The 22586-nt window shown below is 44.2% G+C and overlaps 1 protein-coding gene across 3 annotated transcripts in view; it reads left to right on the top strand.

Moving 5' to 3' along the window:
• Positions 1–22586, top strand: part of LOC139233188 (AP-3 complex subunit sigma-1) — a 150625-nt gene that overhangs the window by 13248 nt on the left and 114791 nt on the right. For all 3 annotated transcript variants that reach the window (XM_070863889.1, XM_070863896.1, XM_070863866.1), the window contains exon 2: positions 22426–22517. In XM_070863889.1, the coding sequence (XP_070719990.1) occupies positions 22426–22517 (92 nt within the window). The remainder of the gene's footprint in view (positions 1–22425; positions 22518–22586) is intronic.

The raw sequence follows: 22586 nt of genomic DNA on the forward strand, positions 1-22586 counted from the left end.
CAATCTGGTGAACCTTCGTTGCACTCCTTCCATGGTAAATGTATCCTTCCTTGGGTAAGGAGACCAAAACTGTACACAATACTGCAGGTGCAGTCTCCCCAGGGACTTATATAATTGCAGTAAGACATCTTTACTCTTATACTCAAATCCTCTTGTAATAAAGGCCAACATATCATTTGCTTGCTTAATTGCTTGTTGTACCTGCATGTTAACTTTCAGTGATTTGTGTACAAGGACACCCAGGTCGCTCTGAACACCAACATTTCCCAATCTCTCACCATTTAAAAAAAATACTCTTTTTTATTTTTCTTACCAAAGTGGATAACTTCACATTTCTCCACATTATATTCCATTTGCCATGTTCTTGCCCACTCACTTAGCCTGTCTATATCCCCTTGTAGCCTCTTTGCATCCTCCTCACAACTTACATTCCCACCTAGCTTTATATCATCAGCAAACTTGGATATATTACATTTAGTCCCCCCCCATCCAAATCATTGATATAGATTGTGAATAGCCCAAGCACCGATCCTTGCGGCACCCCACTAGTTACAGCCTGCCAACTCTAAAATGACCCGTTTATTCCTACTCTGTTTTCTGTCCGTTAACCAATTCTCATTCCATGCTAGTAGTATATTACTCCCAATCCCATGAGCTCTAATTTTGTTTAATAAGCTTTTATGTGGCATCTTACCGAATGCCTTCTGAAAATCCAAATACACCACATCCACTGGTTCTCCCTCGCCCCACCCCCCCCCCCCCCATATCTATTTTACTACAGGTGCAGCGGCGGGAATCAGGAACCCTTGGGACTGAGGCCGTTCTGGATTCCAGACTTGCGATTGGCTTTCTGATGTCACGAATTCGGAAACAACCAAGCCCAGATTCGGGTGTTTGCGGATTTCGGAATGTCAGAAAGGTGGGGGTAGTTCCCGCCGAGGAGCTGTTTGGGTGGGCCCCGCCGCCCCCGAGGAGGAGCTTTTCGGGCCGGCCGGCCACGTCACTGATGAGGTGTTCGGACAGGCAGGCAGTGAGCGGCGGCGAGGTAAGGGTAGCAGGGGTGAGCGGAGGCATGGCCTGAGGTTGGGCAGCGGCAGGGCCCCGAGGTTGGCAGGGTCGGTGGATTCGGATTCCGGAACATTTTACAGATTCCAGATGACCCTGCCACCGATCGGTCTGGATTCCGGAACATTCCGTTTTCCGGAACTCCGGATTTTGGACGCTGCACCTGTAGTTATAACCTCAAAAATTCTTAACAGATTTGTCAAACCTGATTTCCTTTTTAGAAATCCATGTTGACTTTGCCTAATCCTATTATTATTTTCTAAGTGCCCTGTTACCACGTCCTTTTATCAAGGAGGCTTTGAGGGTGTCCTTGGAACGTTTCCTCTGCCCAACTTGGGCTCGTTTGCTGTCCAGGAGTTCCGGGAAGTAGAGCGCTTGCTTTGGGAGTCTTGTGTCAGGCATGCGAACAATGTGGCCCGCCCAGCAGAGCTGGTCAAGTGTGGTCAGTGCTTCGATGCTGGGGATCTGGTCGAGGACGCCAACGTTGGTGCGACTGTCCTCCCAGGGGATTTGCAGGATCTTGCGGAGACATCATTGGTGGTATTTCTCCAGCGATTTGAGGTATTTACTGTACGTGGTCCATGTCTCAGCTATACAGGAGGGCGGGTATTACTACAGTCCTGTAGACCATGAGCTTGGTGGCAGATTTGAGGGCCTGATCTTTGAACGCTATTTTCCTCAGGTGGCTAAAGGCTGCACTTGCACACTGGAGGCGGTGATGAATCTCGTCGTCGATGTCTGCCCTTGTTGATAATAGGCTCCCGAGGTATGGAAAGTGGCCCATGTTGTCCAGGGCCGCGCCGTGGATCTTGATGACTATGGGGTAGTGCTCTGTGGCGGGGTCAGGCTGGTGGAGGACCTTTGTCTTACGGATGTTTAGTGTAAGGCCTATGGTTTTGTACACCTCAGTGAAGATGTTGTCTATGACTTGCAGTTCAGACTCTGTGCGCTGACGCATGCGTCGTCCGCATACTGCAGTTTGATGACAGAGGTTGGGACAGTCTTGGATCTGTCCTGGAGGCGACGAAGGTTGAACAGGTTCCCGCTGGTTCTGTAGTTTAGCTCCACTCCAGCGGGGAGCTTGTTGAGTGTGAGGTGGAGCATTGCAGCAAGGAAGATTGAGAAGAGGGTTGCACCTAACAGCGAGAATAGGAGTGCTGAATCAACACTTGTAAATTGGGTGTAGCTCCTTAGAGTATAAAAGTCAACAATTTTTCAGAGCACAGAGCAGACTTAAACGTAGTGGTTTATTTGGGAATTTGGAATGAGTGGGAATTTGGGAAAGATTAAAATCAATTCAAAAAAAGTAAACATATGGAGGGTTTAAACTAGCTTGGCAGGGGGCTGGGAACCGGAAAATAGATTCAGTAGGGAGGGGAGTAAAGCTGGAATTAGAAAGCAAAAATAAAGAAAGTGAGTTTGAAGGAGAGAGGGAGGGGAAACATTGAGTGTAGAACTGAATCCAGCCAGAGTCAGCACCTTCAGGGAGGGAGAGGGAGGGGAACCAATGAGTGTAGAACTGAACCCAGCTAGAAAAAAGGGTTTTTAAAAAGAACACAAATTTAAAGGCACTTTGTCTAAATGCACGTAGCATTCATAACAAAATAGATGAGTTGACGGCACAAATAGATACAAATGGGTATGATCTGATGGCCATTACAGAGACTGGGAATTAAATATTCAGGGGTATTTGACAATCCGGAAGGACAGACAGAAAGGAAAAGGAGGTGGGTTAGCTCTATTGATAAAGGAAAGAATCACTGCAACAGTGAGAAACGATATTGGCTTAAATGATCAGGAAGTCGAAACAGTTTGGGTGGAGATAAGGAATAATAAGGGGGAAAAAGTCACTGGTGGGTGTAATCTATAGGCCTAGCAACTCTGTTGGTTGGAGTATAAACAGGAAATAGTGGGAGCTTGTAAAAAGGGAACAGCAATAATCATGGGTGATTTTAACTTCCATATTGATTGGACAAATCAAATTGGTCAGGGTAGCCTTGAGGAAGAGTTCATAGAGTGCATAAGGGACAGGTTCCTTGAGCAGTATGCAACGAAACCAACCAGGGAGCAGACTACCTTGGATCTGGTCCTGTGTAATGAGACAGGATTAATAAACAATCTCCTAGTAAAGGATCCTTTTGGAATGAGTGATCATAGCATGGTTGAATTTCAAATTCAGATGGAGGGTGAGAAAGTTGGATCTCAAACCAGCGTACTAAGCTTAAATAAAGGAGACTATGAAGGTATGAGGGCAAAGTTGGCTAAAGTGGACTGGGAAAATAGACTAAAGTGTAGGACGGTTGATGAACAGTGGTGTACATTTAAGGAGCTATTTCACAACTCTCAAGAAAAATATATTCCAGTGAGGAGAAAAGGGTATAAAAAAGGTTAGCCATCCGTGGCTAACTAAAGAAATAAAGGACGGTATCCAATTAAAAACAAGGGCCAAAACTAGTGGGAGAACAGAAAATTGGGAAGCTTTTAAAAGCCAGCAAAGAATGACACAAAAAATGAGTAAGAAAGGGAAGATAGACTATGAAAGGAAACTAGCATGAAATATAAAAACAAATAGCAAGAGTTTATATAGGTATATAAAAAGGAAAAGAGTGGTTAAAGTAAATGTTGGTCCCTTAGAGGATGAGACCGGGGAAATAGTAATATGGAACATGGAGATGGCAGAAACTCTGTACAAATATTTTGTATCAGGATATTGTTAGAGTCCTCTACTGTAAAGACTAACAGTGGATAGTCAAGGGACTATAGGGGGGGAGCAACTTAACACAATCACAATCACTAAGGAGGTGGTACTCAGTAAGATAATGGGACTAGAGGCAGATAAATCTCGACCTGATGGCTTGCATCCTAGGGTCTTAAGAGAAGTAGCGGCAGGGATAGTGGATGCATTGGTTGTAATTTACCGGAGGTCCCAGAGATTGGAAAATTGCAAATGTAATGCCCCTATTTAAAAAAAGAGGCAGATGAAAAGCAGAAAGCCTAACATCTGTGGTTGGGAAAATGTTGGAGTCCATTATTAAAGAAGCAGTAGCAGGACATTTGGAAAAGCATAATTTGGTCAGGCAGAGTCAGCATGGATTTATGAAGGGGAAGTCATGTTTGACAAATTTGCTGGAATTCTTTGAGGATGTAACGGACAGGGTGGATAAAGGGGAACCAGTGGATGTGGTGTATTTGGACTTCTAGAAGGCATTTGACAAGGTGCCACATAAAAGGTTATTGCACAAGATAAAAGTTCACGGACTTGGGTGTAATATATTAGCATGGATAGAGGATTGGCTAACTAACAGAAAACGGAGAGTCGGGATAAATGGTTCATTCTCGGGTTGGCAACCAGTAACTAGTGGTGTGCCGCAGGGATCAGTGCTGGGACCCCAACCATTTACAATTCATATTAACAACTTGGAAGAAAGGACCGAGAGTAACATAGCCAATTTTGCTTATGACACAAAGATGGGAGGAAAAGCAATGTGTGAGGAGGACACAAAAATCTGCAAAAGGACATAGACAGGCTAAGTAATTGGGAAAAAATTTGGCAGATGGAGTATAATGTTAGAAAGTGTGAAGTCATGCACTTTGGAAGAAAAAAAATCAAAGAGCAAATTATTATTTAAATGGAGCAAGATTGCAAAGTGCTGCAGTACAGTGGGACCTTGGGGTAATTGTGCATGAAACGTAAAAGGATAGTATGCAGGTACAGCAAGTGATCAGGAAGGCCAATGGATTCTTGGCCTTTATTGCAAAGGGGATGGAGTATAAAAGCAAGGAAGTCTTGCTACAGTTATACAGGGTATTGGTGAGACCACACCTGGAATACTGCATACAGTTTTGGTTTCCATATTTACAAAAGGATATACTTGCTTTGGAGGCAGTTCAGAGAAGGTTCACTAGGTTGATTCCGTAGATAAGCTGGTTGACTTATGAGGAAAGGTTGAGTAGGTTGGGCCTCCACTCATTGGAATTCAGAAGAATGAGAGGTGATCTTATCGATTTTATGAGGGGGCTTGACAAGGTGGATGCAGAGAAGATGTTTCCACTGATAGGAGGGACTAGAACTAGGGGCATAATCTTGAATAAGGGGCCACCCATTTAAAACTGAGATGAGGAGAAATTTCTTCTGAGGGTTGTAAATCTGTGGAATTCGCTGCCTCAGAGAGCTGTGGAAGCTGTGGCTTTAAATAAATTTAAGACAGAGATAGACAGCTTCTTAACCGATAAGGGATTAAGGGGTTTTGGGGAGCGGGCAGGGAAGTGGACCCGAGTCCATGATCGTATTAAATGGCGGATCAGGCTCGAGGGACCGTATGGCCTACCTCTGCTCCTATATCTTATGTTCTTATAAGTGATATTTCTAATCTTAAAAAAACCTCATTAATTAAATCAGCTGAGTGTGTTTTGCTAAGTTTTAGAGTTTATTTTTGCTCGATAGTTCCGAAGCTATTAACTAGAGGCATGGCAGTGCAGCTCAGTCCCATGGATTGCACATCCTGTGGCATGTGGGAAGTTCTGGACGGTTCGCGCAGCCTGGACGACCACGTGTGCAGGAGGTGTCTCCAGCTGCAGCAACTCGAGCTCTGCGTTTCGGAGCTTTAGCGGCAGCTAGAGTCACTGCGATGCCTCTGTGAGACTGAGAATTTTGTGGATAGCACATTTCAGGAGGTGATCACCCCGCAGCTTAAGAATGTACAGGCAGAGAGGAAGTGGGTGACCACCAGACAGAAGAGCAGTATTAGGCAGGTAGTGCAGGAGCCCCCCCGAGTCCATCTCTCTCTCCAGCCAGTATGCTGTTCTGAGTCACCGGTGGGGGCGATGGTGTCTCTGAGGAATGCAGCCAGAGCCAAGTCCACAGCACCACGGGTGGCTGAGCTGCACAGCGGGAGGAGGAGGAAGACTTTAGGGGATTCAATAATCAGGGTGGAGCAGACAGGTGTTTCTGTGGCCGCAGACGTAACTCCAGGATGGTAGATTACCTTCCTGGAGCCAGGGTCAAGGATGTCACCGAGCAGCTGCAAGACATTCTGGGGGGAGAGGGAGAACAGCCAGAGGTCGTAGTCCATATCAGTATCAGTGACATAGGTAGAAAGAGGGATGATATGTTAGAGGGGTCATCAAACGAGGCCATATGGGTTGAATTAACGAACACAAAAGGGGCAATCACACTAGGAGTATACTATAGACCCCCAAGAATGAGATGAAGATAGAACAAATATGTGGGCAAATTGCTGCAAAATGCAGAAACTATAGAGCTATAATAGTGGGGGATTTCAACTACCTTATTATTAACTGGGGAAAAGGTAGTGCGAACGGTAGAGGGTGTGGAATTCCTAAAATGCATTCAGGAGAACTACTTTAGCCAGTATGTAATCAGCCCAACAAGGGTGGGGGTGGTTCTGGACTTGATTTTGGGGAATGAAGAGGAGCAGGTGGAAGGGGTATCAGTGAGAGCATTTTGGTGCGAGTGATCATAATTCAGTAAGATTTAGGGTAGTTATGGAAAAGGACAAAGTGAGACCAGGAATAAAAGTTCTCAATTGGGATAAAGCTAATTTTGCTGAGCTGAGATGGGATTTGGTCAAAGTGGACTGGAAACGGCTACTTGATGGTAAATCAGTGTCAGCAGTGGGAAGCATTCAAGGAGGCGGTCCTGAGGGTACAGAACAAATATGTTCCCTTTTTTTAAAAAAAGGGTGGGGCTAGCAAATCTAGAGCTCCCTGGATGTCGAGGAACATACAGGGTAAGATAAAGAAAAAAAAGGAAGCTTATGACAGATACTGGTAACTCAACACTGCAGAAACTCTAGAGGAGTATAAGAAGTGCAGAGATGCAATTAAAAAATATATCAGGAAAGCAAAGACAGCATGAAAGAATGTTGGCAAGTAAAATCAGGGAAAACCCAAAGGTGTTTCATAAATACATTGAGCAATAGGGTAACTATTCGAGACCATAAAGGTAATCTGTGTGTGGAGGTGCAAGACGTGGGTAGGATTCTTAATGAATACTTTGCATCTGTTTTCACAAAAGAGAAGGGCGATGCAGACTTTGCAATGAGGGAGGAGGAGTGTGAAATATTAGACAAGATAAACATAGTGAAAGAGGAAGTATTAAGGGGCTTAGCAGTTTTGAAAGTGGATAAATCCCCAGGCCCAGATGAAATGTATCCCAGGCTGTGAAGAGAAGCAAAAGAGGAAATAGCAGAGTCTCTGACCATCATTTTTCAGTCCTCTCTGGCTACAGGTGCCGGAGGACTGTAGGACTACTAATGTTGTACCTTTATATAAAAACGGTGAAAGGGATAGACCGAGTAATTACAGGCCAGTCAGCCTAACCTTGGTGGCGGGAAAATTATTGGAAAGAATCCTGAGGGACAGGATAAATCTTCATTTGGAAAGACATGGATTAATCAACGACAGTCGGCATGGATTTGTCAAGGGAAGGTCATGTCTGACTAATTTGATTGAATTTTTCGAGGAGGTAACCAGGAGGGTCGATGAGGGCAGTGCGTATGATGTAGTGTATATGGATTTTAGCAAAGCTTTTGATGAGGTCCCACATGGCAGACTGGTCACGCAAGTAATAGCCCACGGGATCCAGGGCAAAATGGCAAGTTGAATGCAAAATTGGCTCGGAGGCAGGAAGCAAAGTGTAATGGTTGATGGGTGTTTTTGTGACTGGAAGGCTGTATCCAGTGGGGTTCCGCAGGGCTCAGTGCTGGGTCCCTTGCTTTTTCCGGTATATATCAATAACTTGGACTTTAAATGTTGGGGGTATGATTAAGAAGTTTGTAGATGACACTAAAATAGGCCGTGTGGTTGATAATGAAGAAGAAAGCTGTGGACTCTAGGAAGATATCAATGTACTGGTCAGGTGGGCAGAACAGTGGAAAATGGAATTTAATCCAGATAAGCGTGATAATGCTATTAGGGAGGTCTAACAATGCAAGGGAATGCACATTAAATGGTACGACACTGAAAAGTGTAGAGGAACAAAGGGACCTTGGAATGCAGGTCCACAGATCTCTGAAGGTAGCTGGCTAGGTAGATAAAGTGGTTAAGAAGACATATGGAATACTTGCCTTTTGTTAGTAGAGGCATGGAGTACAAAAGCAAGAAGGTTGTGCTTGAACCGTCTAAAACACTGGTTAGGCCACAGCTGGAGTACTGCATGCAGTTCTGGTTACCACATTACAGGAAAGATGTGATTGCACTGGAAAGGGTGCAGAAGAGATTCACAAGAATGTTGCCTGGACTGGAGAATTTTGGCTATGAGGAAAGATTGGAGATGCTGGGTCTGTTTTCTTTGGAACAGAGGCAGCTAAGGGGAGACCTGATTGAGGTGTATAAAGTTATGAGGGGCCTGAATAGAGTGGATAGGAAGGATCTGTTTCCCTTGGCAGAGGGGTCAACAACTAGGGGGCATAGATTTAAATTAATTGGGGGTGAGATTTAGAGGAGATAAATGAGAGAAAATTACTTCACACAGAGGGTGGCGGGGGTCTGGAACTCAGTCTGAAAGGGTGGTACAGGCAGAAACCCTCACCCATTTTAAAAATATTTGGATGTGCACTTAAAGTGCCGTAACCTACAGGGCTAATGACCAAGAGCTGGAAAGTGGGATTAGGCTGGATAGCTCTTGGTTGGCCTGCACGGACACGATGGGCCGAAATGGCCGCCTTCCGTGCTGTAAATTTCTATGATTCTATGAGCTGGGCATTTTTTTTTTAATCATTCAGGATTGTCGTAACTCCATTTCTTGACCAAGAAGGTAAGCTGGTTTCCAAGTATGTGTTCCGAAGTCTCTGATGTTCTCTCGCTCCCGTCTCTGATGTTCTCTCGCTCCCACCTATGAGATCCATGAGAGTTGCTTTCCCTCTAGTTTTTTTCTCATCCCATTCAAGATTGGGTACTTGCTGTGTGTGCACCAATCAGAAAGTAGAATGAAGCTTTAGATGTAAATCTTAGATGTAATTTTTTTGAATAATTTGCTTTAAATAATCCTGTTTGCATGGCTGTTCTTTGGAATGCTGTATTCCTCCATGTGACCTGTTTAAATAGTGCAGCAAAGCAAATGGAATCATGTCTAACTGGCAATGGATTCTCCTGATCACCTCCAATCCCAGTCCCACCCCCTCTTAGAAAAAAAGTTGGCTGCATATTTGGTAAAACAAAAACACACTGAAGTGCTCGGCTGAGAGAGTAAACAGTAGGCTGAGAATTGACGCAAGTATTTAATCAATGTTAGGCAGCGACCTCAAGATCCAAAGAGAAGACGATTAGTGCATGTGAGTCAGAAGGCTGAAATTGCTATATTGAAAGTTGAGCATGGGTGCAGATTATTGGGAGATTTGGTGTACAGAAAATGACCATGTCTGTAATATGATCTAAAGCTCTGGAATGCTACCCATGGACATTGAACATAAGAACACAAGAAATAGGAGCAGGAGTCGGCCACATGGCTCCTGGGGCTAACTCTGCCATTCATGGCTGACCTTCGACCTCAGCTCCACTTTACTGACCTATTCCCATATCCCTTGATTCTTTTAGAGTCCAAACATCTATCAATCTCAGTCTTGAGTATTTTCAATGACCGAGCATCCACAGCCTTTTGGGATAGAGCATTCCAAAGATTCACAACCTTCTGAGTGAAGACATTTTTCTTCATCTCAGTTCTAAATGGCTGACCTCTTATCCTGAGATGATGTCCCCTAGTTTTAGACTCTCAAGCCAGGGTAAACAATCTCTCAGCATCCACCCTGTCAAGCCCCCTCAGAATCTTGTATGTTACAATGAGATCACCTCTCATTCTTCTAAACTCCAGAGAGTATAGGCCCATTCTACTCAATCTCTCCTCACAGGGCCACCCTCATCCCTGGAATCATAGAAAACATAGAAACATAGAAAATAGGTGCAGGAGTAGGCCATTCGGCCCTTCTAGCCTGCACCGCCATTCAATGAGTTCATGGCTGAACATGCAACTTCAGTACCCCATTCCTGCTTTCTCACCATACCCCTTGATTCCCCTAGTAGTAAGGACTTCATCTAACTCCTTTTTGAATATATTTAGTGAATTGGCCTCAACAACTTTCTGTGGTAGAGAATTCCACAGGTTCACCACTCTCTGGGTGAAGAAATTTCTCCTCATCTCAGTCCTAAATGGCTTCCCCCTTATCCTTAGACTGTGTCCCCTGGTTCTGGACTTCCCCAACATTGGGAACATTCTTCCTGCATCTAAACTGTCTAACCCCGTCAGAATTTTAAACGTTTCTATGAGGTCCCCTCTTATTCTTCTGAACTCCAGTGAATACAAGCCCAGTTGATCCAGTCTTTCTTGATAGGTCAGTCCCGCCATCCCGGGAATCAGTCTGGTGAACCTTCGCTGCACTCCCTCAATAGCAAGAATGTCCTTCCTCAGGTTAGGAGACCAAAACTGTACACAATACTCCAGGTGTGGCCTCACCAAGGCCCTGTACAATTGTAGCAACACCTCCCTGCCCTTGTACTCAAATCCCCTCGCTATGAAGGCCAACATGCCATTTGCTTTCTTAACCGCCTGCTGTACCTGCATGCCAACCTTCAATGACTGATGTACCATGACACCCAGGTCTCGTTGCACCTCTCCTTTTCCTAATCTGTCACCATTCAGATAATAGTCTGTCTCTCTGTTTTTACCACCAAAGTGGATAACCTCACATTTATCCACATTATACTTCATCTGCCATGCATTTGCCCACTCACCTAACCTATCCAAGTCGCTCTGCAGCCTCACAGAATCCTCCTTGCAGCTCACACTGCCACCCAACTTAGTGTCATCCACAAATTTGGAGATACTACATTTAATCCCCTCGTCTAAATCATTAATGTACAGTGTAAACAGCTGGGGCCCCAGCACAGAACCTTGCGGTACCCCACTAGTCACTGCCTGCCATTCTGAAAAGTCCCCATTTACTCCTGCTCTTTGCTTCCTGTCTGACAACCAGTTCTCAATCCATGTCAGCACACTACCCCCAATCCCATGTGCTTTAACTTTGCACATTAATCTCTTGTGTGGGACCTTGTCGAAAGCCTTCTGAAAGTCCAAATATACCACATCGACTGGTTCTCCCTTGTCCACTCTACTGGAAACATCCTCAAAAAATTCCAGAAGATTTGTCAAGCATGATTTCCCTTTCACAAATCCATGCTGACTTGGACCTATCATATTACCTCTTTCCAAATGCACTGCGATGACATCCTTAATAATTGATTCCATCATTTTACCCACTACCGATGTCAGGCTGACCGGTCTGTAATTCCCTGTTTTCTCTCTCCCTCCTTTTTTAAAAAGTGGGGTTACATTGGCTACCCTCCACTCTATAGGAACTGATCCAGAGTCAATGGAATGTTGGAAAATGACTGTCAATGCATCCACTATTTCCAAGGCCACCTCCTTAAGTACTCTGGGATGCAGTCCATCAGGCCCTGGGGATTTATCGGCCTTCAATCCCATCAATTTCCCCAACACAATTTCCCGACTAATAAGGATTTCCCTCAGTTCCTCCTCCTTACTAGACCCTCCGACCCCTTTTATATCCGGAAGGTTGTTTGTGTCCTCCTCAGTGAATACCGAACCAAAGTACTTGTTCAATTGGTCCGCCATTTCTTTGTTCCCCGTTATGACTTCCCCTGATTCTGACTGCAGGGGACCTACGTTTGTCTTTACTAACCTTTTTCTCTTTACATATCTATAGAAACTTTTGCAATCCGTCTTAATGTTCCCTGCAAGCTTCTTCTCGTACTCCATTTTCCCTGCCCTAATCAAACCCTTTGTCCTCCTCTGCTGAGTTCTAAATTTCTCCCAGTCCCCGGGTTCTCTGCTATTTCTGGCCAATTTGTATGCCACTTCCTTGGCTTTAATGCTATCCCTGATTTCCCTTGATAGCCACGGTTGAGCCTCCTTCCCTTTTTTATTTTTACGACAGACAGGAATGTACAATTGTTGTAGTTCATCCATGCGGTCTCTAAATGTCTGCCATTGCCCATCCACAGTCAACACCTTCAGTATCATTCGCCAATCTATCCTAGCCAATTCACGCCTCATACCTTCAAAGTTACCCTTCTTTAAGTTCTGGACCATGGTCTCTGAATTAACTGTTTCATTCTCCATCCTAATGTAGAATTCCACCATATTATGGTCACTCTTCCCCAAGGGGCCTCGCACAACGAGATTGCTAATTAATCCTCTCTCATTACACAACACCCAGTCTAAGATGGCCTCCCCCCTAGTTGGTTCCTCGACATATTGGTCTAAAAAACCATCCCTTATGCACTCCAGGAAATCCTCCTCTACCGTATTGCTTCCAGTTTGGTTAACCCAATCTATGTGCATATTAAAGTCACCCATTATAACTGCTGCACCTTTATTGCACGCACCCCTAATTTCATGTTTGATGCCCTCCCCAACATCACTACTACTGTTTGGAGGTCTGTACACAACTCCCACTAACGTTTTTTGTCCTTTGGTATTCTGCAGCTCTACCCATATAGATTCCACATCATCCAAGCTAATGTCCTTCCGAACTATTGCCTTAATTTGCTCCTTAACCAGCAATGCTACCCCACCTCCTTTTCCTTTTATTCTATCTTTCCTGAATGTTGAATACCCCTGGATGTTGAGTTCCCAGCCCTGATCATCCTGGAGCCACGTCTCCGTAATCCCAATCACATCATATTTGTTAACATCTATTTGCGCAGTTAATTCATCCACTTTATTGCGGATACTCCTTGCATTAAGACACAAAGCCTTCAGGCTTGTTCCTTTAACACCCTTTGTCCTTTTAGAATTTTGCTGTAAAGTGGCTCTTTTTGTTCTTTGCCTTGGGTTTCTCTGCCCTCCACTTTTCCTCATCTCCTTTCTGTCTTTTGCTTTTGCCTCCTTTTTGTTTCCCTCCAGTGAACATTCATTGTACCTCTTCTAAGGCAAGTATATCCTTCCTTAGGTACAGAGACCAAAACTATACACAGTACTCCAGGTGTGTCTTCACCAAAGTCCTGTACAATTGCAGCAAGAGTTCATTACTCTTGTATTCCATTGCCAGACTCAAATTAACAACACCCCTAAAAGATCAAAAGTTAGAGTGTGAACAGCAAAGTCATCAATCTCAAAACAACACTGCAAGTGCTGCTAAAAATCATACTAGAAGCGATTAAAAAAGGAAGCTGGGAATTAAGTGATTGTTTTTGGTTTTAAGACCATGAAATAATGACACAAAGGAATATTTGATTGAGAATGATTTGTAAACAGTCGATAGATATCTATGTATGCAAGTTATGAGAGTTTACAACAAAGTGAAGTAAAAAAGATTAATAGAATTGTAAGAAATTCATGGAACTTGTTCATCGATTTTTTTTGGGAACAGCAAGCAGTAGCAAAGAGATAATGGACCAAATCTTGCTGGAGTGGGTCATCTCGCAGCATCTGTTAGACTGTTTCCTGTTCCCTTCAGCACAAATGTTTTGCACCGTAACTTGTTGGAAGTGTGAGCTGGCAATGGGGCATCTGGGACCTTAGTGAACAATGTGACCAACAATGTACCACAATCAATTCAATTTAAGAATTGAGAAAGAAACAGATGGTGAATTAGAGTCAAATCCGGTACAGAGAGAGGCATAAAGAGAAGGAATAAGGTTGGATTAAGAGAGAGAGAAAAAAGAGACATGTAAAAAAATTTTAAAAAAGAACATTTGATCTTTATAAAATCTCTAACAATTTGCTACATGCAAGAATAAAACAGTTTAAACTGTTCTCTTTCTAGGCCAGACAGATTGGTTGACACTGCATTATCAAATAACATCATTAAAAAGGTTCTTGCGCTATTAATTATGAGCCCTAATCTGCAGCGAGTATCGTGGAAATTAATGTGTAAACCCTGTTAAAAATTACAGGGATGCTAATGGCGAGATGCCATTTGTGCGAAGCAAATGGTGGAGCGGCTGGAGTACTGCGTGCAGTTTTGGTCACCTTACTTAAGGAAGGATATACTAGCCTTGGAGGGGGTACAGAGACGATTCACTAGGCTGATTCCGGAGATGAGAGGGTTACCTTATGATGATAGATTGAGTAGACTGGGTCTTTACTCGTTGGAGTTCAGAAGGATGAGGGGTGATCTTATAGAAACATTTAAAATAATGAAAGGGATAGACAAGATAGAGGCAGAGAGGTTGTTTCCACTGGTCGGGGAGACTAGAACTAGGGGGCACAGCCTCAAAATAAGAGGGAGACAATTTAAAACCGAGTTGAGAAGGAATTTCTTCTCCCAGTGGGTTGTGAATCTGTGGAATTCTCTGCCCAAGGAAGCAGTTGAGGCTAGCTCATTGAATGTATTCAAATCACAGATAGATAGATTTTTAACCAATAAGGGAATTAAGGGTTATGGGGACCGGGCGGGTAAGTGGAGCTGAGTCCACGGCCAGATCAGCCATGATCTTGTTGAATGGCGGAGCAGGCTCGAGGGGCTAGATGGCCGACTCCTGTTCCTAATTCTTATGTTCTCATGTTCCTAATTCTTATGTTCTTATGATTTGCAACTCACGGCGTATCTTCTTCCCATGAACCTGCTGGCCGATTTGCGCGTTAATAACGGAGTGTGAGATTTGGTCCAATAAATTATCACACAGATCAGAAGAGGAGTGACAGACAAGAATGTGTTTTGTCACCCAGCCTTCAACATCTATACTGTAAATTCATTGAAATCAAAATGAATATCAAGTAAATATATTTTTAATGAAAAGAAAACTACAGATACTGTAAATCTGAAATAAAACGCACAATGCTGGAAGCAGCAGGTCACTCAGCATCTCTGGAGAGAACTGAGGAGTGAACGTTTCAGGTATGGACCCCATACGTCCTACAAAAAAATGGTCAGGAAAAGACCAGCTGGTCCATCAAGCCTGCTCCACACTAGACACTTCATCCCTCCCCTGCCCCCGCACCATCCTGCAGCCATGCAATCTCCTGGGATAGACAAAAAAAAACACAGCCAATAAGGGGGAAAAAAAAATCTGGAAAATTATTTTTTCAAATCTGGCCGATGACAGTGAGTTGGGATTGAGCTTGTGGGCAAATGGAAGCAATCAACAAAGCAGTCTCCAATATAAATCTAAAGCAAAAACACAAAATGCTGGAAACACGGCAGGTCAGTCAGTATCTCTGGAGGAATTTCTTTACTCAAAGGGTTGTGAATTTTTTTGAATTCTCTACCCCAAAGGGCTATTGATGCTGAGTCGTTGAGTATATTTAAAGCTTGGGTAGATTTTTGGACTCTAGGGGAATCAAGGGATATGGGGATTGGACGGGGAAGTGGAGTTGAGGTCGAAGATCAATCATGAATGGTGGAGCAGGCTCAAAGGGCCGCATGGCCTATTCCTGACCATTTCTGTTCTTATGGATACGGTATACTTTCCTTTATTGGCCAAGGTATAGAATATAAGATCAGGGAGGTTATGCTTGAACGATATAAAACACTAGTTAGGCCACAGCTCGAGTACTGTGTACATAGAAACATAGAAAATAGTGCAAGAGTAGGCCATTTAGCCCTTCGAGCCTGCACCACCATTCAATAAGATCATGGCTGATCATTCACCTCAGTACCCCTTTCCTGCTTTCTTCCATACCTCTTGAGCCCTTTAGCCGTAAGGACCATATCTAACTCCCTCTTGAATATATCTAACAAACTGGCATCAACATCTCTCTGCAGTAGAGAATTCCACAGGTTCACAATTCTGAGTGAAGAAGTTTCTCCTCATCTAGGTCCTAAATGGCTTACCCCTTATCCTTAGACTGTGACCCCTGGTTCTGGACTTCCCCAACATCGGGAACATTCTTCCTGCATCTAACCTGTCCAGTCCCGTCAGAATTTTATGTTTCTATGAGATACCCTCTCATTCTTCTAAACTCCAGTAAATGCAGGCTCAGTCGATCCAGTCTCTCCTCATATATCAGTCCTGCCATCCCGGGAATCAGTCTGGTGAATCTTCGCTGAACGTCCTTCCTCAGATTAGGAGACCAAAACTGAACACAATATTCCAGGTGAGACCTCACAAAGGCCCTGTACAACTGCAGTAAGACCTCCCTGCTCCTATACTCAAATCCCCTAGCTATGAAGGCCAACATGCCATTTGCCGCCTTCAACGCCTGCTGTACCTGCATGCCAACTTTCAATGACTGAGGTACCATGACACCCAGGTCTTATTGCACCTCCCCCTTTCCTAATCTGTCGCCATTCAGATATTCAGCCTTCATGTTTTTGCTACCAAAGTGGATAACCTCACATTTATCCACATTATACTGCATCTGCCATGCATTTGTCCAAGTCACCCTGCAGCCTCTTGGCATCCTCTTCACAGCTCACACCGCCACCCAGCTTAGTGTCATCTGCAAACTTGGAGATATTACACTCAATTCCTTCATCTAAATCATTGATGTATATTGTAAAGAGCTGGGGTCCTAGCACTGAGCCCTGCGGCAGCCCACTAGTCACTGCTTGCGTTTCTGAAAAGGACCTGTTTATCCCGACTCTCTGCTTCCTGTCTGCCAACCAGTTCTCTATCCATGTCAATACATTACCCCCAATACCATGTGGTTTAATTTTGCACACCAATCTCTTGTGTGGCACCTTGTCAAAAGCCTTTTTAAAAGTCCAAGTACACCACATCCCACTGGTTCTCCCTTGTCCACTCTACTAGTTACATCCTCAAAAAATTCTAGAAGATTTGTGAAGCATGATTTCCCTTTCATAAATCCATGCTGACTTGGACTGATCGTGACTGCTTTCCAAATGCGCTGCTATTTCATCTTTAATAATTGATTCCAACATTTTCCCCACTACCGTGTCAGGCTAACCGGTATATAAATCCCCATGTTTTCTCACCCTCTTTTAAAAAGTGGTGTTACATTAGCTACCCTCAGTCCATAGGAACTGATCTAGAGTCGATAGACTGTTGGAAAATGATCACCAATGAATCCACTATTTCTAGAGCCACTTCCTTAAGTACTCTGGGATGCAGACTATCAGGCCCTGGGGATTTATCGGCCTTCAATCCCATCAATTTCCATAACACAATTTCCCGCCTAATAAGGATTTCCTTCAATTCCTCCTTCTCGCTAGATCCTCGGTCCCCTAGTATTTCCGGAAGGTTATTTGTGTCTTCCTTCGTGAAGACAGAACCAAAGTATTTGTTCAATTGGTCTGCCATTTATTTGTCCCCCATTATCAATTCACTTGATTCTGACTGCGAGACCTACGTTTGTCTTCACTAATCTTTTTCTCTTCACATATCTATCGAAGCTTTTGCAGTCAGTTTTTATGTTCCCAACAAGCTTCCTCTCAATCTATTTTCCCCCTCTTAATGAAACCCTTTGTCGTCGTCCTGCTGAATTCTAAATTTCTCCCAGACCTCAAGTTTGCTGCTTTTTCTGGCCAATTTATATGCCTCTTCCTTGGATTTAACACTATCCCTAATTTCCCTTGTTAGCCACGATTGAGCCACCCTCCCTGTTTTATTTTTACTCTTGACAGGGATGTACAATTGTTGAAGTTCATCCCTGTGATCTTCTAATGTCTGCCATTGCCTATCCACTGTCAATCCTTTAAGTAATATTTGGCAGTCTATTCTAGCCAATTCGCACCTCATACCATCAAAGATACCTTTCATTAATTTCAGGACCCTGTCTCTGAATGAACTGTGTCACTGTCCATCTTAATAAAAAATTCTACCATATTATGGTCACTCTTCCCCAAGAGGCCTCGCACAACAAGATTGCTAATTAGTCCTTTCTCATTACACATCACCCAGTCTTGGATGGCCAGCCCTCCAGTTGGTTCCTCGACATATTGGTCTAGAAAACCATCCCTAATACACTCCAGGAAATCCTCCTCCACCGTATTGCTACGAGTTTGGTTAGCCCAATCTATATGTAGATTAAAGTCGCCCATGATAACTGCTGTACCTTTATTGCATGCATCCCTAATTTCCTGTTTGATGCCATCCCCAACCTCGCTACTACTGTTTGGTAGTCTGTACACAACTCCCACTAGCGTTTTCTGTCCTTTGGTATTCCGCAGCTCTAGCCATACAGATTCCACATCATCCAAGCTAATGTCCTTCCTTACTATTGTGTTCATTTCCTCTTGCACTAGAGAGGGTACAGAGGAGATTTACGAGGATGTTGCCAGGACTGGAGAATTTTAGCCATGAAGAAAGATTGGATAGGCTGGGGTTGTTTTCTTTGGAGCAGAGGAGATTGATGGGAGACTTAATTGAGGTGCATAAAATTATATGGGGCCGAGAGAGTGGATAGAAGGACCTATTTCCCCTTGCAAAGAGGTCAATTAGCAGCAGTCATAGATTGAAAATAATTGGTAGAAGAATTCGAAGGTGAGAACTTTCTTCACCCAGAGGGTGGTTTGGTGGGGATGGGGGGTCTGGAACTCATTGCATTAAAGGGTGGTAGAGGCATAAACCCTCATCACATTTAAAAAGTACTTGGATATGCACTTGAAGTATCGTAACCTGCAGGGCTACGGACCAAGAGCTGGAAAGTGGGATTAAGCTGGATAGCTCTTTTTCGGCCAGCACAGGCACGATGGGCCGAATGGCTTCCTTCTGTGCCGTGAATTTATATGATGTAGAGGAGTCCACACCAAAAAATAACGTTGTTTACTTGGGCAGTTTAATAAATGTAGATGGCCTAAGTATCAATTACAACTGGAGGTTTTAAGCTGGTAAGTAGTGCACTTGCATATTATTTGTGATTAGCAGCATTTACGGAAGTGACAACTGGACTTTCAAAGCTGCAGTAAGAAGAAAGTTGAAGGCATTTGAGTTATCGAGCTGCATACATTTGCCGAAAATTAGTTGGACAAGAAGAATGGCTATTGAGATGATTGAGAAATACAGTGGCAATGTTACTGGACTAGTAATCCAGAGTATTAGACTAATGGTCATGAGTTTAAATCCCACCATGGCAGTCGAGGAATTTAAATTCACTTAACTAAATAAGTCTGGAATTTAATTAAAGGCTGCCCATGAAATGGGAATTGTTGTAAAAATCCATCTGGTTCACTAATGCCCTTAAAGTAATAACCTGCTGTCCTTGCATGGTCTGGTCTGACTCCAGACCCACTGTAGTTGACTCTTAATTGCCCTCTGAATTGGCAAGTCACTTCATTGTGAAGGGTCGAGAACCAGAGGGCACAGATTTAAGGTGATTGGGAAAAGAACCAAAGATGACACGAGGAAAATCTTTTTAATGGAGGCAGATTCAATTGTAGCTTTCAAAAGGGAATTGGATAAGTATCTGAAGGAAAACAATTTGCAGGGCTACGGGGAAAGGGCGAGAGAGTGGGACGAGCTGAAATTTTCTCGCAGAAAGTCAGCACTGGGCTCGACGGGCCGAATGGCCTCTTTCTGTGCTGTAACCATTCTAAGATTCTATGAGTGGTTTGAATCTGGAATGCACTACCTGAAAGGGTGGTGGAGGCAAACTCAATTGGGGCTTTCAAAAGGGAATTGGATAAGTACCTGAAGGGAAAAAAATTGCATTGCTACTGGGAAAGGGACTAGCTGAAATGCTCTTGCAGTGAACCGGCATGGGCTCTACATGCTGAATGACCACCTTCTATGCTGTAACCATTCTATCAAACCTCTACAAAAAATTATAATAATCCTAAGTTTTAAAATCTGTCTTTTTAAGCCCCTCTCCCCGTTCTTCCACCTCACCTCTGACAATAAGTGTGAGGAGCTCATGGACTTTTGTCTCTAAAATTGAGACCATCCATTCGGCTGCCTCTGCCTCTGCCTCTTCACTTCCTTCACCTAGCCCACCAGGCCAAACTTCCTCTAAAGATACCCCCCTGCTTCATCAATGATCTTTTCCTCCCCTCCCACACCATCATAAAGTCAGAAGTTGAGAAGTTTGCTGATGAGTGTGTTTAGTTCCATTTGCAATTCCTCAGACAATGAAGCAGTCATATATGTAGCAAGACCTGGACAATACCCAGACTTAGGCTTATGAATGGCAGCTAACAGTCATGCCAGACAAATGTCAGGCAATGACCATCTTCAACAAGCGAGAGTCTAACCACCGCCCGTTGACACTCAATGGCATTACAATTGTCGAATCCATCAACATCCTGTGAGGCGGGGGTGGGGGGGCGGCGTCAACTATTGACCAGAAACTTAATTGGACCGGCTACTAGAGAGGTCAGAAGTTGAGTATTCTGTGGTAAGTAATTCACTTTCTGAATCACCAAAGTCTTTCCACCACCTACAAGGCATAGGTCAGACATGTGATGTTACACTCTCCACTTGCCTGGATGGATGCAGCTCCAACAACACATAAGATGCTTAATACCATCCAGGACGAAGCAGTCTGCTTAATTGGCACCCCATCCACGACCTTAAGCATTCACTTCTTGCACCACTGGCACAACGTGGCTGCAGTGTGCACTATTTACAAGATGCCGCAACTGCAACAACTTGCTAAGGATTCAACGACAGCACCTCCCAAATCCGCAACCTCTACCACTTAAAAGTACAAGGGCAGCAGGCACATAGGAAGCCCACCACCTGCAGGTTCTCCCCCCAAGTCACACACCCTATATCTCTTCATCGTTACTGGATCAAAATCCTGGAACTCCTCCTTAACAGCACTGTTGGAGTACCTTCACCACAAGGACTGCAGCGGTTCAAGAAGGCCGCTCACCACCACCTTCTCAAGGGCAATTAGGGATGGGCAATAAATGTTGGCTTTGCCAGTGACTCTCGCACCCCGTGAGTGAATAAAAATATAAATAATACTTGGGTATATTGTTTGAGAGTCACAGAAAATTGATCAGTTTGTTACAGTTTGGAACAAACAGCAATAGACCATGAGGCAGGCAAAGATTTGATGGAATAGGCTGGTGTAACATTTCATCTTTATAGAGATAGGAAAATGTGACGTACATTGGTTACCAGACTCCAGAGCAGAGATGGAACTCGTCGAGGAATTTATTTTTCCCCATTCACTCCCTCGCAGTGTGACTTGACTGTTAGTAGCTGGTTCATGGGTCCACACGGGAATCATATAATTGAGACTATTTTGAATTTGTATTGCGCCCAGAAGTTTGTCTATGGCAGATCTAGCTAGAAGTGCTATGAGCTCATACAACCTACTCCCAGTGTTGTCCTTTAATGTCCTATTTGCCTCTAATATATTAAAAGGTATTGGGGCTGAAATTGCCCCTCTCCTTAAGGCCTATTACCGCAGACAGATGGGCCGACTCATCTGAAATTGCCCCGGGCCAGGAGCGGCGGGAACAAGTTTCCACGCCGCCCGTGCTGCTGTTCCATCGGGCACGCTCTGACCAGCACGATCCCTTTCTGCCCCGCGCGAGATATTGCCCATGGGAGCGGAGTGGCCGCTGGTCGGTGCCACTGACTGGTTTCCCCCACAGGAAGCTGTGTGTGCCTGGGCGGTGCATCTGCCCTTAAAGGGGAGGGCGCACTATCGTGGATGCCATTTTTATTTATTTGTTGGCCGATTCCAAGATCATCCTGACAATGGTGACCACGGGTTCGGCCATGCCGCCAACAGGCAGCCCGGCACCCCTCTTTGGTGCCAGGCCGCTGGCCCGGCGGAAACCCTCTGGTAGCTCAGTGGGCCAAACTAAACTCAGTGCAGCGTTCATAGCAGCCCTCCCCTTTAACTGAAGGGGAGAGACATTGAGATGTGTCAGCGCGACGCGGCACATCCGCATCACGCTGATGTCATCACAGACGTGCCGCTGACGACCCGACATCTGCCCCCCCCAAAAAAATCATATCGCTCGATTCTCCGCCCCAATTTTCACAAACGGTGAGTGCACCTACTCTTAGTGGGGGGCAATTTTGGCCCAATTTTCTCTTCATTTTCCACAGGCTTTGGGACTTAAATATGCAGCAAAGTAGAGCTGGTTGCAAAGGCTGAATGTCTGACTCCTGCTTCAGATATTTGCATTATTTTGTTGTGGGTTTCAATATCATTCTCTCTTTTCTCACCCTCCCCCCCCCCCCCCCCCCCCCCTCCCCAACTCTTGTCCACTTTCTCCAAATGGTTATACAGTACAACCATAGCTGCATAGGCATTGGTGCAATGTGAAGGAGGTGAGGAAAGGGCACTTTTTTGCGTTTGGTATTTTCCATTATTTTATGCCTTTGCTGCTGTTCAGTACTGTCTACTTTGTGTCTTGCAGCTACAAGTGTAATCATAAAGACTTAATTTTAAAAGATGCATTAGCTATGTGATGTCAGCTGCTTTTAAATTATAAATCAGCCTGTATTTATTTACAGAGTGAAGACACACAACAACAAATTATAAGGGAGACATTCCATTTGGTGTCAAAAAGAGATGAAAATGTCTGCAATTTCTTGGAAGGTGGCATGTAAGTAATGACATTTCTTTTTAAAGTTCTAGAAAAAGCAGGATTTCAGAGATAAGCACTTCACTTATA

This window comes from Pristiophorus japonicus, chromosome 1 (genome assembly GCF_044704955.1).
Source record: "Pristiophorus japonicus isolate sPriJap1 chromosome 1, sPriJap1.hap1, whole genome shotgun sequence".
Classification (NCBI taxonomy): Eukaryota; Metazoa; Chordata; class Chondrichthyes; family Pristiophoridae; genus Pristiophorus; species Pristiophorus japonicus.